Raw genomic sequence first — 14457 nt, 5'->3', positions numbered from 1 at the left:
GCTAGATGGGATACTGGGAAGAAATCCTTCCCAGTGAGGGTGGAGAGGCCGTGGCTGTCCAGAGCAGCTGGGGCTGCCCCTGGATCCCTGGCACTGCCCAAGGCCAGGCTGGACAGGGCTGGGAGCACCCTGGGACAGTGGAAGGTGTCCCTGCCCATGGCACAGAGGGCATTGGATGAGCTTTAAGGCTTCTTCCAGCCCACACCAATCTGGGATTCTGGGATTCTATGAATTTCTAATTCCTAGCTCAGAAGGCACATCCAAACAGCTTTGTGAGGAACGCTAACAAAACAGTCTCAGGAATACAATAAGAGGCTTCACATCACAGGGGTTTTTAAGTTGTGTATCATTTGTGCAAAGTCAGGACAAGCTGAACCACAGCTCAGCACAGGGAGGAGCTCACAGGAGTATCCCTAGTATCTTCTGGGATGTTTGGCTTCTGGCACATGAGGATTTTTACTAGGAATGACACAACCCTTCTTTTATATCTATTTCCTGCTATAAACAATTCCATACAAAGCACTTCATAGAAATGCATTTTGTTATGCAAACACACTAAAAGCGGGAAAACAGCATGAGTACATAAACTGATTGCAAATGATTAATGAGGCAGTAATTAGACAGAGGAGCATTAACGGTCTATGAGCAGTTCAGAAAAGCACAAGGCACATGCCAGCCAGGGAGCATCACTTGTGACACCAGAGACAAAGCGGAGACGGAATCAGTGGAGACCAACAAAAAACTATTTTTCCAGCACACAAGACAAGAGACACAGACAAGTCACCTCCACCCACTGGTAGGACACAGAGCAGTTAGACATGGAGCATAGATTCATCCCAACTAATTTTAAACTTTTTTTGTTAGGAATGGAGTTGTCCCTCTTGGTGTCTGTTCCAACTTCCAACACCTGCAAGGTGTTTTTATACTGTTCTAGTAATTACGAATCAGGAGATTTTAAGACATTTCCATTTTGGACATGGGAACTGACAGAGCAAATTTGAAGCTTTTAAGCTATTGTAATAGGGGGAAGTCTGTTTTCTACTTTCCCAGATCTTTTTTAGCAGCATGAACTTGCTGACAAAGAGTTATATGAAATGCAAAATAATATTTTCTTTTTAAACATAAATGAGTCTTGCAGTTCACCAGCCTACTTCCAGACATTCCTGCACTTTGATACCAGCTTCTGAAACTGAGAGATATTCAGGCTCCTACAATTTGGGGTCATCCAAAAGTCCATCAAACACCACCACATGCCACATCAGCAGAAATGCAGCAGTGCTCAGGCACTTTGACGAAGTTTGCTTACGACAAACCTTCTATTTCTCAGCAAATAAGAACAAGTTCTTCTCACCTCATCCCCCTCCAGCGAGTTCGTGAGATTAGAGCCTTCCTGAACTCCCTGCCCTCCTCATCTGCGGTTGTTTCATTTCTTTCTGCTGCTCCTCTCTGGGAGGGAGGGGCTGGGACTTGGGGGCACAGGCAGTGTGAACATTCAGGAGCACCTGAGGCTACCAGTGTGGTACTGTGTGTCTTCTGCTGCTAACACGGACCTCATCTGGCTTTTTGGGATTAGTGATTTTTCCCTTCCTTCTTTCATTCCTTCCTTCCATGGGATTCTTGCTGAGAAACCGTCTGTATTTTACTCCTCAAATAAAGAGGCAGAAAGAAATTACAGACTGAGGGATTTTGTTATTTTTTTCAGATCAGATGAACATTCACAAAATCACTCAAGAAGGGCATTCCCAAGTGCACAAGGCTGTTTGGTGAACAAACAAAGAAGATGGTCCCGCCATCTAGGACACTGGTCTTGCTTTTAGTTCCCTGATCTCTCTCATGGACTCTCAGAGACCCTGTGTGGACCTCAGTCATGCTTCAGTTTGTACTGGAAACCTTCTGATTACTAAAACAAACAGGACAAAGGAGTTAACGTAGGCTGAAAAAAGAGATAGCCTGGGATAAAAGAGCTAATAACAACTGGACATTCAACAATCAAATTAATAATTTCAATCTCATTCTTCACTTGATGCTGTATGGTAGTAAGTATTTCTACACCAAGAGCAAACTTCCTACCCAGAGAGCACAAAACTGATGATACATGTGCTCAAAGCACTGCATTCAGCACACCAATGTCAGAAACAGTAACTCCCCCAAGCCTGTCACTGTCTAGCAGAGCACTGTTTGGAGAACAATGAAATTGCTTTCATCTAATTTAATAACAACGGTGGTGTCTTGCTGTCAGAGTGGTCTGCTAATGGCATGGAGTCTGCTTCCGGACAGGAATTGCCCGCTGATATTATCAGTTGTTGTAAACTGTCTTGGCTGGGAAGTCAATCATTAACTCTGGTCCCCATGTCATAAAAACATCATATTGTAAGCTTGACTCGCTTAAGGCTCTCACTAATCAATCAAGCATACAACAGGAATACAGCAACCCATAAAAGGAGCCAGAGGCTCGGGAAATCCTTCAGCTAAGGGGAGACAAGCTGCACCGAGGTTTATCTCCATGGAGAAATCCACTGACAAGCCAAACAAGGAAAACACCTCGTCAGCTCCTGGAGTACTGCAAGCTGAGGCAGACGGTGCAGCGCCCGTGGCAGGAGGTGCTGCAGAAATGAGTGGAGCAGGATCCGTAACACAAAACTCAAAACGTGAGAAGAGAGTGGGATTCTCTGGAGAGTGTACTGGAGAAATGGAGAAGCCTTCAGGAACAGAGAGAGACAGTCCTGCTGCCTTTGAACCTGCAGTTTTGGAACAAGACTCTCCAAACTCAAGGCCACTTGCTCTTCTAACGGACACAAACTCTCCTGAAATGAGCACGTTGGAACTGAACCACCAGTGCTCAGACACAGCCACCCTGGATATGGACTGCATGATCTGCTTCAACAAGTACAGCATCTACAGAGTCCCAAAGCTCCTGGACTGCCAGCACACCTTCTGTGCCGTCTGCCTCAAGCTGATCCTCAGGAAAGAGGAGAACACCTGGACAATCACCTGCCCTCTTTGCAGAAAACCCACCTTGGTGTCCGGAGGGCTCATCCGCACACTCCAGAATAAAGAAGACATCCTGGAGCGCTTGGAGAGCCTTGATTCAAACCCTGAGATGTACATCTGTGCCATGGGGCTGGGTGGCAACAGCTGGACTCGGAGCAGCCAAGACATTTTGAACACAGAGGAAAACAGCCCAGCACACAGCAGCCTGGCTGTGCAGAGACTCCTGCTGCTCCTGCTGCTTGGGGTGATCCTCGCCATGCTCATCCTGCCCTTCATGTACTCAGGGAGGGTGAAGTGGGTAATTTGTCTCCTGCTTGCTTTGGGGTTGCTCATGTCTATAGTGCTTTGCTGCACTCCTAAATTCCACTGCAGGTGCAAGAAGGACTCCCCTGCCTCCTGTGACAAGGAGATCCACGTTGTTACTGTTGCCTGAAACAGCTAACCTGCTTGTCCCGGAGTTCAGGGACTGGACCAGTGTGCACACTGGGCACACCAGTGAATTTTGGACTTAAAAACAATCTCTCAGAGAATAAATTCAACAGTTGGCTGAGCTGGCTCAATGCCAATGCACACTCTTGTTAAATTTCATTTCTGCAAACAAAATGAACTATTTATATGTTGATATTTATGTGTTTTCACTTCTTTTTTTTTTTTTTACTAGTAATTGTGGTTTGCTTTTGCCATTTTGTTCATGTCTGTGTCCCCTCCTGATCAGCCCTGCAGGATGTTATCTGGAACACCTGGGAGGTGATGTCCTGCAAAACCCCGGGTTGCTGTTCACACTCTGGACACATGGACACCTTTCTTTGGGACAGTGTGGGAAATAAGGCTGCTAAATCAGGGAGTGGGTGTTTGGAAGAGAGTTGTTCTAACCCAGATTATCACCGTAATCCCTGGTAGGGATGGGAAAAGGGGATGTCAGTTGATGCTATTTGAAGTTACACACAAAATTGGAGAGGAAGAGGTAAAATCAACATTCTGATCTTGAGTTTGTGGTTTGCAAAGGGCAAGGCTCAAAAACCTCATGACCCTCCAAATTCCCCACATTATTTAGCACAGAAATAGTTCCTCTCAACTGAATTCCTTTATCTGGCAACCTGCAGGACCTCTCTTCTTGCCCCCTTTTACACTGCCCTTGAAGATGCTCACAGAGGTAAACAGAAATCTATTGACTTCTGTGCCACACCACGTGATATTTTTAAATGGAATGTCTCCATTAAATTTAAATAATATGAACTGCTCATTGACTTCTTTGTTTCAATTTCTCATGGACAATTAATGTCAAAACAATTCCTAGTTTCCTTATTGACAGGAATTGCAGCTGAGAAAGCATATTAAGGTCTCTACAGAACTAAGTTGGTGAGTAAAGCAAAGCAGTAAAGTGTTGGAGTATTCCTTCATTTAAAAAAATACTTAGGTGCTAAGAAAATACCCTGAAACCCAACTAAAATTAAACTGAGGGAAAAAGATTTCTCTAGTTAAACTGTATGTTTAAGTGTGTCAAGTATCTCAAGAGACCTTGGATCAGGTAAATATTTGTGTTTGATAAGAATGGAAACTGATGTCCTGCAGTTCTCAGTATATAAATACAGAGTGTCTCACAGCAGATAAAGCAGATTAGACTAAGAGGGTAGGAGTTCTTGTGCAGCTGAAGTCTTGGAAAACACAGGTTTGTTTTCTGCTAGGAACAGGAGTCTTCAGGGGAAATAAATCCTTTGGATTTTCTCATCTCTTTGGGCAGCAACTGCAGGCTTACTGCAGAATACATATGACATTTGCTAATAATCAACCACAAAAAAAGCTTTCCAGTTGGGAAAAAAAGGCAGGTAGTTTTAAACCCAAATACTATATTGTTCCAAATATAAAAACTGGACCAGATATTTACCTTGCACTTGACAAGTCTTAAAAGCTCACAGACAGACAATATTCTTGTTGAATTTCCTTCACCAACACCAGTGGGTGACGGGTACTGTAAAGGTCTGTGACAAATGAATTAATATTGGCCTGAACAGATCACTCACAAGGGATCCTGCCACCAATGTATGTTTTCAGCACGTGGGTGTGAAGAAATGAAAACAGAATGAACACAATCAGTGAAATCTGTTATTATGCTTCACCATGCCCCTCCAAAAGAGTTGTTTTATTGCACTACATTCAACAGAATCAAAAGAAAAAAAAAAAAAAAGGTCAAGAGGAAAAGGCAGCATACAGAAGTGTGATTTCCAGTGTGAGACTGGCCCTCTGAAGGAATCCTTATGGATCCATAGAGTTATAGTTTCCTCTCATAGTGCAGCACCTTCCAAGCTCTCCTTCAGCAGTTCCACTGAAATGTTTTGCAGACCGAGGACCATGAACACCCAGGTGATTCAGCGTTCCCAGATGCCGGTGGCAGTCATGAGGCTCTGGAACCTGGTACCTTTTGATCAGATTCCCATCTGACAGGATAATTAGGCTCAATAACCATGCAAGACTTTGCAGCGGCAATTAAGTTTATAGAGAAAAGGTTAACGGGACTATACTTCTATTCCAAAATATAAAAGATTTGCTTGTACTTGTTTAATTCATGTTGATCATTTTGGTGAGAAAGTTTCAGCTCAGAGGTCCCGTGCTCTGTTTACCTTACCTGGCTAGCTCCTGATTTTGGATAGTAACTGGGTAATGCACTGTGGCCTGGGAGAGAGGAAATTATAATGAGAAATGGGCTAGGCAGCATCCCCTTATCCCTCGCCATCCCCTCATCCCTCGCCATCCCCTCAGGTTATCCCGGGGTCAGCTCGGTTGGTTGGAGCATGGTACTGACAGCACCAAGATCGTGGGTTTGATCCCTTCTACGGGCCATTCACTTCATGATCACTCCAGGAGCACTGCGGGTCCCTTCCAACTGAGAATTCAGAATTCAGAATACGCCGTGATCCCCTCAGCGCCCGCCAGCCCCTCGGCGGCGCGGCTCCCGCCCTCAGCCGCGCCGATGGCGCAGCGCCGGCGGGCAGGCCGGCCGGGCAGGAAGGGGCGGGCGCTGGCGGCGGTAGTCGGTGCTGGGTTCCCGTTCGCGGTGCTCGGCTCCCGGTGCTCGGTACTCGGCCGGGCCGGCAGCAGGTCGGGCGGCTGCGAGAGGGGCTGGGCGGGAGCAGCTCCGCGGGCTGAGGGGCGAGCGGGCGGCGGTCGCCTCAGGCCGCTCGCTGGCTCTCGCCGCCGCTTCCCTCCCCTCAGCGTGGCCAGAAGCGCCGCTTTCCGTAAATGAGCGCCTGTGATGGATCAGCTCCCTCCCCTCAGCGTGGCCAGAAGCGCCGCTTTCCGTAAATGAGCGCCTGTGATGGATCAGCAGAGACTTCCGACGTGAAGGACTTGTGGTAAACGTGAGCGCGGGCAGCTGTGGCGGTGTCCGCCCTCACGGCTCCCCCGGCTGAGGTGCCGCCTTCACGCTTCTCCATGTGCTGTTCCCTCTCCGCAGCTTTGCTCACCCGCTGTGAGGACATCGCTTCTCAGCCGCTGCTGTGCAAACTTCAGGATTAACTGAATTAAACACGCTCACTTTTCCAACTACTTATGCTTTGGGCTTCTCCATGTCCCTGTCCCCTGGAGCTCTGATCACTGTGACCCATCCATAATGCATTTTCATGTTTTTGCATTGAGACAGTACTGAATTAACGGCATTCCGTAATTATACCTTGTATCTACAGATTAAAAGCAAAGGATGTGGTGCTCCCAGCACCACTGGAGCCATGTGCAGGTCCCCAAAAATTCTCTTTTGCCCAAATGTTTCCACAGTCACAGCGTTGTGTGCGATGCATAACCACAAGTGGGCTGTGCTGTCCCCACTGTGCCTTACACAGAACGATTTGGCCAGCCTTGTCTTGAATAATTACCTACAACCTCATTAACTTTGGGAGGTTGTGGAGATGATGGTTTGGTTGCCTTTGTCACAGTTTAGTACAAACACGATGCCAGCCTGTCTCTATTTCCTCTTTCAGCTGCGGGGAACCCGTGTATTGTACAGCTTTAGATCCCCAAAGGAATTATTATCTTTCTGCTTTCCAAACAGGATTGTGTTATCTGCTATATAAAATACATCATTTCTCAAGAAAACAAAGGGCTTTGTTTGAAAATTGAGAGCTGGAAGTGATAAAAAATTTTCTTTCAAGTGACAGTTCAGATTATGGCAATACTGTTGATTGCTGAATGACATTGTTCAAGGCACGGATCAGAATTCCAGTGCCATGAGATGTAAAAACTTTTGGAATAAATAACATTTGGAATATGTTTTTAACTCTCAATTCCCTCATCTTGGATTTGTGGCAAAACTTCTTGACCCGAGTTTTCTTTAGTAAATCACACTCTGCCCTTTTTTTTACTCTGTATGTCTGAAAATCCTATGCCCATTGTTTCTTATGTGTTTATAAGGAAAAAGATACCTGTGTAGAGGGAAGTACATTGATCTGAACATCTTCAGAGCAAAGCCTTCCAGAAACTTTCTCTGGATATTTTAGCTACTCAGCACTCTGAATTGTTTGTTGCATGCCATGGTATTGCTCCATAACTGCTCCATATTTTATGTTATTAGGAAATTAGGTTAAACAGTTGTACTGCTCATAGATCTTTTTTTAGCTGCTTCACATTTCATATGAGTGCAAGTTAAAAAATCAATAAATCTGTCAGAGAAGGGGGCTTTATTTTCAGTGCTGTCTCCTATAATGTGTCCAGAGGTGAGCAGACATGACAAATAATTGTAAAATTATTGAAACTTTAGCATTAGATTATTCCTGGGAAAATTGATCTGGAAGTTTGAATGTTTAGGATTTTTGAGTAGGAAGACAGGACAGACACCTTTCTTAGAGGACCATGACAGATGGCATACAGATAATAAATTCTGAAAAGAGCAGCTCCTGTTGCAGTTTTTTCTTTTGGGGCTCTAAGATGATCCATAAATGGTCTGCATCCCCTGGGAGTCACTTGTAGTGTCATGGGCTCCTAATTCCTGTTTAGCCAGGGTGTGGAAGAAAGGAAACATTTTCATTTGAGCTATAAAATGAAATGGGTGATTTGAGCCCCTTAGAAACTGATTGGATCTTAAGGTAGTCAGTAGAAATTCCAGATGATGGAAGTGAGCCCTAGACCAGGTTGTTACCCAGGCTGAATTTGCTATGAGCTGTTGTCACCTCTGTCTGAGGTCTCAGTTTGCTGCTGGCACCATCATGGGAGCAGCTGGAAGCCTATCACTTGAAAATTTGCATATTTACAGTCTAAAAAATAATAACTTGCCCCAGCTCACGATCCGTTTGGTGCAGGGATCTTACTTTTCGGGAAAGAGCAGTGGCAGGTTGTATAGAAGCAAAGCACAGCAATGACTGTGGGACACATCAAAGTCCTTCTCAGAGGCTGTAGCTGGACTCAACTTTCCTAACGCTGTCAGCAAAACAAACAGGAGCAATTTGAGCTCAGGATGAGGGAGGAAAATTGTTTCCCAGCCAGGTGGTCCCTGTATCAGAGGCAGAGCTTTTATTTTCATGTTATTTTTTCAGTAAATGTGAGACTGATAGGCCTGAATGGAGCCCAGTCCCAAAAGGAATTTGTCCTTTTACAGGTTGAAATACTTATGATCACCTAATATTGTGTAAAATATTTGAAAATTGGTGAACTGTTCTTCTGTGTCTTCTTTGGTCACAGCAGTGTGTCAAAGGCAATTTGTCTCCTCACTTCCTGGTTTCTAACTGTTTACTGTTGTTTTTGGTTTTTTTTGCTGCTTTTTCCTCCTTGAACTTGCAGGTGAAAATGGCTGCGGAAGAGAAGGAGAAAGGCTGGGCCTCGGAACAGCAAGAGGCGGCTGAGCACGGCGGGGAGAGCGAGCCGGGCGTGCTCCTGGGCCGGCGGCTGCCTGAAGCCGGGAGATTCGCGTACGCGGCGCTGTGCGGCATTTCCCTCGCCTGGCTGTTCCCTGAAAACGAGCAAAGGTACAGCTGCAGCGAGGCCTGACAGGCCAGGTGGATTTTGGGGGGTGGCTCAGCCAGAACTGGTGTCAGACCCCGTGCGGGGTCTTCTGAAGTTGGGAGAGTGGAAGAATCTTTCTGTCTTGCACCTGTAAGGCTTTTACAATTCACCACAAAACACACCTATTAACACTGCAGACATCAAAGCACATTCTGAAGCAAGATCTAGTCCCACTCAGATTGTTTCCTTGTTTATTTAGCCAGTTTGTTTAGCAATTCACTTTCTTCTGACTCCTGCTGCTTTGATTTTTGTGTGACTCAATGTTTGAAACCAAGGACTGCTCAAAGCTTCCAAAAATACCCAGTTGTGGAGCCTTGAAATACCCACTTGTGAAGCCTTAACTGCTTGTGTTGCCTTACAGCTCCTTCAGGACAGACTTCATCAAGGGCTTTGTGAAGTGGCTGGACCTGCCTGATGCTGTCTTACCTGCCATGACAGCTTTTTCTGATGGCTTAGGAGGTGAGGGCACAGAAACTTTCACTGAAATTTTGCTGAAGGATCCCATCTTGAAAGAAAATCCACTTCTTATTACCCAGGTAAGTCCATGTGCTCTCCTTTCCCTTGTTTGCTTCGCAAAAGAGGTTTGCAGCTGAAGTGCTGTTTGTGCAGTCAGGGAGATAAAATCAATATTTCTGTTAGGTGTTTTTTATAAGCAGCTGTGGGGGAACTGGCAGTCCATCCATAAAGACCTCATGGAAAGGATGAGCGTGAAGCATGGTCACTGTCTACTGAGTTGTGTCTTTGATGGTGTCACTCTACAGAACAGAGAACTGACAAAGTTTTTACTTTGATTGTGTAACTGCAGTGGTCTCCATTCATACACATGTTGTACAGATTTTAGTGACATCCTAGTAGACATGAACACAGTAGACATGATTGTCACTTGTTTGAAAGCCCCTTCACTGTATATGTATCACAAACCACCTCCACATACATGCTCCAAGGAGCAAAATATCCAAAGTCTTTTTCCCAGAGTACATTTTGACCAGAAGGAAATGATTTTGACTTTATTTTCTTTCACTGAGGAAATGAAACTGGGACTGCTTCATAATGTTCTTTGGTAAAAGCTGATGCAAAGATAAAATATGTGAAGCATTTTGGCAGTGTTTGCTTTTGCTGGGGAAGATCTCTTCTCATCCAACCTCATGTTATGCCATGCAGGGTGAAGAGAGCGTTAGCTGCTGCTAGTGCCACACTGAAGGCGGGCACCTGTCATCCTGTGCCAGACACCCTGCCTACACCCAGTGCTCTGGTACTGACTGATTAAGGGCTATCACTCACTCACCTTGAGCAATGGCCTGGCAGAGCAGCAAATGTGAGAACTCGGCTATGTTAGGGGAGATAAGAGAGCAGTGAACTTCTCTGGTCACCTTGACCGGTTCCCATTTCTTCAGCCACCTTTTCCTGTCTCCTGTCCATGAAATGCCTCAGAGGATCTGCTCCTGGTCCAAATCTTCCAGTGCCCAAAGTCCTACAATAGTACAAGGACAGCTACAGAGATCTTAATAATTTAGAGCAGATCTTCTAAAATAAAAGTGGCTCTTTGGATGCTCTTTCCTCAAATTCAATACATCCACACTGATTCTTTCTGCCTTGATGTGCTTCCTGCATTGTTTCCCTCATTCTTTCTGCCTCAGGATGGATTCTCTGCATTGAGGCAGATTTTCCTGCATTGCTGATGAGTTTATTAAGGGTGAAATTTAGCTTGTGCTAGCTCTGACCTTATGCTGCATGGGGATTCCATGTGCTTGTACAAAAGTGGCTTGTACAAAAGTGGCTCTGGATCAGCGGGAGCACATGGGATTTTGCCCTGATAGGAAACTGAGGATATCCTCTGGATTTTGGTGGAATACAGGAACCATAGACAACTTTGATCAGTTGAAAGCAAAGAGGAGGAAAAACTATCAGTCTAATGTCACAGCAACAATCCCTTAGGCATGTGGGCAAGATGATTGATTTTGTCAGAGGAGAGGCAGAATGAAAGACTTCAGCAGAGCAAGGCAGCAGAGGTGTGTCTGGAAAAAACCAGTGGTGTTTGGCAAACATCAATGATAAGCTGAGATCAGCTTTTTCCTTCTTACCTGGAAATAAACAAGCTACGGGACAAAGCTTTATGAATTATTGATCTTTTGCTTTGTGGTTTTAGTGCTCCTTTGTATTCAGCTGCTACTGATGCAATATTTACTGTTTATTAAGTATCTGCTGTAATTCCTCTGGGCATTCAGTGGGGAAGGTCTTGCTGGCACTAATGCTGCATTTTTTGAAGGCTCTTCATGTCAAAGGAGCTGAAGAGATGATCCATGAAGTCAGGAGATTGTGAGCTCACCATTGATTCAATGGACATCTGAGGATTATGGATTGTTATCTTTGTGTCTTTTGTGTCATTGCAGATGACTAACACAGGCAGATGGTGGTAACTGAATCCTTTAAAGACAGTAGTCATAGCAGGCTGTGGGTGTGGTATGAGAAGGCAATGTAATAAAAAAGGCGTAGAAGCTATGATAGGTGATTAGACATTGAAAATTCTTACTATTAATATGTGTTTTGCTCTGACCATATCTAGAATGCCCATTTTCCAGTGGTTTCCTACCCACATTGACTGTAATGTGGATTTGGGGCTCTCTGTTGTTAAGGAAGTGGGTTTTGAATTTGCATCAACTCAGAAAAAGCTGGCAAAGACTGAATAAAGACACCCTGCTTTTTTAAGGCTTCTCAGTCATATGGGTGGTTGTCTTGTCATGGAGTTTTCATGGAGATTCAAAACACTGACTTCAGAATAAGGTTGCAATATAACAACTGCTGCTTAGGGAGGAAAACAAACCAGTTGTGAACTAATATAATCACTTCTGGTTGGATTCCAGCTGCCTGCATGTGCAATATGTGTACAGCCTAAACCACAGCTTAAATTTGAGTGTACTAACTGGCATGGATGCTATAAACGCAGTTTTTGCAGTTTATCACCTGTTTACCTATGTGCATCCCTGACCTTTTGAAAGGCTTGTGTGTATGTGTACCTGCAGATTTATTTGGGGTGGTTTGATACGAGGTGTCAGAGGTGATACTGGGCAGACAGGACAGGACCTGAGTCACAGCCCTGGCTCCCTGAGCCTCACTCACGGAGATTTTATTGCCCACAAACCATCACCTCTTCCAGAGGCTGCTTATGTCAGTCCATGGAAAATTGTGGCAACAAGATCGCAAGCTTCACCTTATTCTAGACTCAAGGCCCTTTGCTTGGTCAGCTTTTTGCTCAAGGCGCACAGCCCTGCACCTTCTGCTGGGCTTTGACACCTCTGTGCCAACTCTTCCCCCAGAAATGCACCCAGAGAGGTGGTGATGGTGCCCACATAGTTCATCCCTGGGCACTCCCAGTACTCAGGCTTTGGGAAACCAGTTACATCCCTCCCTCTGTACTGGTGTATCCAATTCCCACACCCCACCAGCCAGCCTGGGGAGCAGTCTGCAGTGTGTCCCTCTTCTGGTTGGTTCAGGATGGTTTGTTCTGCATTCTGCACTTCTCATGGGTAGGACTCTCAGGTTAGAGACGTTTTTACTATACAAACTGTGCTTGGGAGCTTACAGGACTAATAATCATAAACTCTTTGGCAGCCTCCTACATCTTTGGCTGCATTTTCTGTGTTCCCAGAGGGCTGAAAGGATTCTGTGTAAAATTCAGCTGTATTGTATTTGTGTGTAGGAGAGGGAAGCAGCTCAACTGAGCTGGTGCTTAATGTAGTCACATAAAGAGCTTAGAATTTGTCCAGTGGCAATAAAAGAGGAGAACACAGTTGTAAAAACACTGGTCTCTTTTTCATGGATTTATCCATAGAAACCATCTATTGAATTGATTTGTTTTTTCTTTTTTTTTATGGTAAAGAGCCAACCCAGAAGTCAAGTCCCTCAATCTTGATAGATGGCCATAAATTCTGAGTTTTAACTCACTTAATCCAAAAGAACTTCATGCCAGTTCAGCCTTACTGCCTAAAGCTGTGAATTCCCAGAACGCCAAAGAAAACAGGGGCCATTAGAGGAACATTCAAACCTGTTAGTGATGCTGCATATGTGACTGTAGGGAGCAGAAGGCATTAGAATGGAAGGATTAGAGCCCTGCTCTTCCAAACTTGGAAGTCTGGTGTAAGATCAGGATCATAACAAAATAACAAAGAATGGGGAATGTCTTAGCATATACCAGGCATAATCTGCTTCTGTCCAGCCCTTTGTACTGGCCTTCAGAGAATTTTGAACTGGTTTTGCCCTGTGCTGCCTCACTGAGTTGTAACTTTCTGCTTCCCTCTTATGAATTCAGCTGCTGCAGTAATTCAAACAGCCTGGTGGATTTTTTGCCTCCATTTTGATGCCTCCAGACCTACATCATCAATTTTAAATTGAATATTCTTTTTTTTTTTTTTTTTAGGACCTTTTATCATTCTCTCTTCAAGATGGTAAGTTTACTTTTTCTTTGTAAAAATAATATAGTTGAGTTTACATCTGATACTTTAAAGTGCTCAAAAAGGTACTATCCTATTTCACTTCAGCTTTCCCTCTGGCAAAAACTGCACACTCTTTCCCTGCATCCCTTTCAGGGAAAACAACTCTTCTTTTAGGAATGGTTAATAATACCCGCTGAAAATTGAAGAGCTCTTCACCTCCTTACCTTCACACAGCATACATTGGCAAGCAGATGTAAATGATGCTGGAGTGGGGTGGGTTTCCCACAATGTTTCCAGGGAATCAGGTGATCTCTTCCTTTAGGAAGGCAGTAAAGCTATTATGAAGATCTCAGCCTAAAATATTTTCTGCTGGTTGCCTAAAAAAAAAAAAATCAGGGTATAAATTCCAGAATGTCCTTGGAAGCCCATTATAAATCAATGTGAGTTTTCTCACATATTATATTACACATAAAACAATTCTCTGGCTTGCAATCCATTACATGGATTAGTCTGATAAAATTAATGAAATAAAGACTGTCTGCTGAACAGAATGTTCATTTCTAAAAGAAACCTGGATTCTATCACTGCTTGCATTTTTTTAATCTCTGTGTTTTAGCATGTTCTCACAGGAAAGAACTCACTGGTTGCTGATTAGCCTGTTGCACTACAGAACAAAACAAGTTTTGTTCTTACTTTATTTTTAATGGAAAATTGACAAGTCAGTTATTGCAAAACTGCTTATTTTGTGAAGCTGGAATTTAGGAGAAATATCTTTCCAAGCCTCACTGCCTTCCCACCAGGCTGGTGAGGAAGGAGCACAGCAATGTCAGCAGACAGAAAAAAGAAGAGGCTCATTCCGCCTGCCTGGACTTGCAGGACGTGCCACATTTCGGGAAGGAGTGAAGATAAATCCTGCCCTCATTTCTCAACTAAGCACAAAACTGATGAAGAGTGTCATTAAAGGCTACAGAATTAGTTTGGTATCTCGGTATTTATGGTAATAAACAATCTTAATATGGCCCAATGCCATATTTGATCTACGTGCAGCAGG

The 14457-nt window shown here is 44.4% G+C and overlaps 3 protein-coding genes across 3 annotated transcripts in view; 2 read left to right on the top strand and 1 right to left on the bottom strand.

Moving 5' to 3' along the window:
- The first annotated feature begins 2503 nt into the window (after window positions 1–2503).
- RNF186 (ring finger protein 186) lies at window positions 2504–3613 on the top strand. Its single transcript, XM_077788232.1, has one exon. The coding sequence runs from the start codon at window positions 2504–2506 to the stop codon at window positions 3422–3424; it is 921 nt and encodes a 306-aa protein (XP_077644358.1). The 3' UTR covers window positions 3425–3613.
- A 2428-nt stretch (window positions 3614–6041) lies between these two features.
- TMCO4 (transmembrane and coiled-coil domains 4) overlaps window positions 6042–14457 on the top strand; it is a 36860-nt gene continuing 28444 nt past the window's right edge. The window contains exons 1-4 of the mRNA XM_021533771.3: window positions 6042–6341; window positions 8755–8939; window positions 9338–9512; window positions 13391–13418. Coding sequence (XP_021389446.2) covers window positions 8761–8939; window positions 9338–9512; window positions 13391–13418 — 382 coding nt within the window. The 5' untranslated portion in view covers window positions 6042–6341; window positions 8755–8760. The remainder of the gene's footprint in view (window positions 6342–8754; window positions 8940–9337; window positions 9513–13390; window positions 13419–14457) is intronic.
- The window catches only part of HTR6 (5-hydroxytryptamine receptor 6), a 40117-nt gene continuing 34115 nt past the window's right edge, over window positions 8456–14457 (bottom strand). Inside the window, exons 6-7 of the mRNA XM_077788206.1 lie at window positions 13631–13783; window positions 8456–8923 (exon numbers count right to left, since the gene is read on the bottom strand). The gene's annotated coding sequence lies outside the window, so the exon portion shown is untranslated. The remainder of the gene's footprint in view (window positions 8924–13630; window positions 13784–14457) is intronic.

This window comes from Lonchura striata, chromosome 24 (assembly GCF_046129695.1).
Source record: "Lonchura striata isolate bLonStr1 chromosome 24, bLonStr1.mat, whole genome shotgun sequence".
NCBI lineage: Eukaryota > Metazoa > Chordata > Aves > Passeriformes > Estrildidae > Lonchura > Lonchura striata.
Note: the sequence above shows the minus strand (reverse complement) of the source record. Positions and strands in the feature narration are given on the sequence as shown.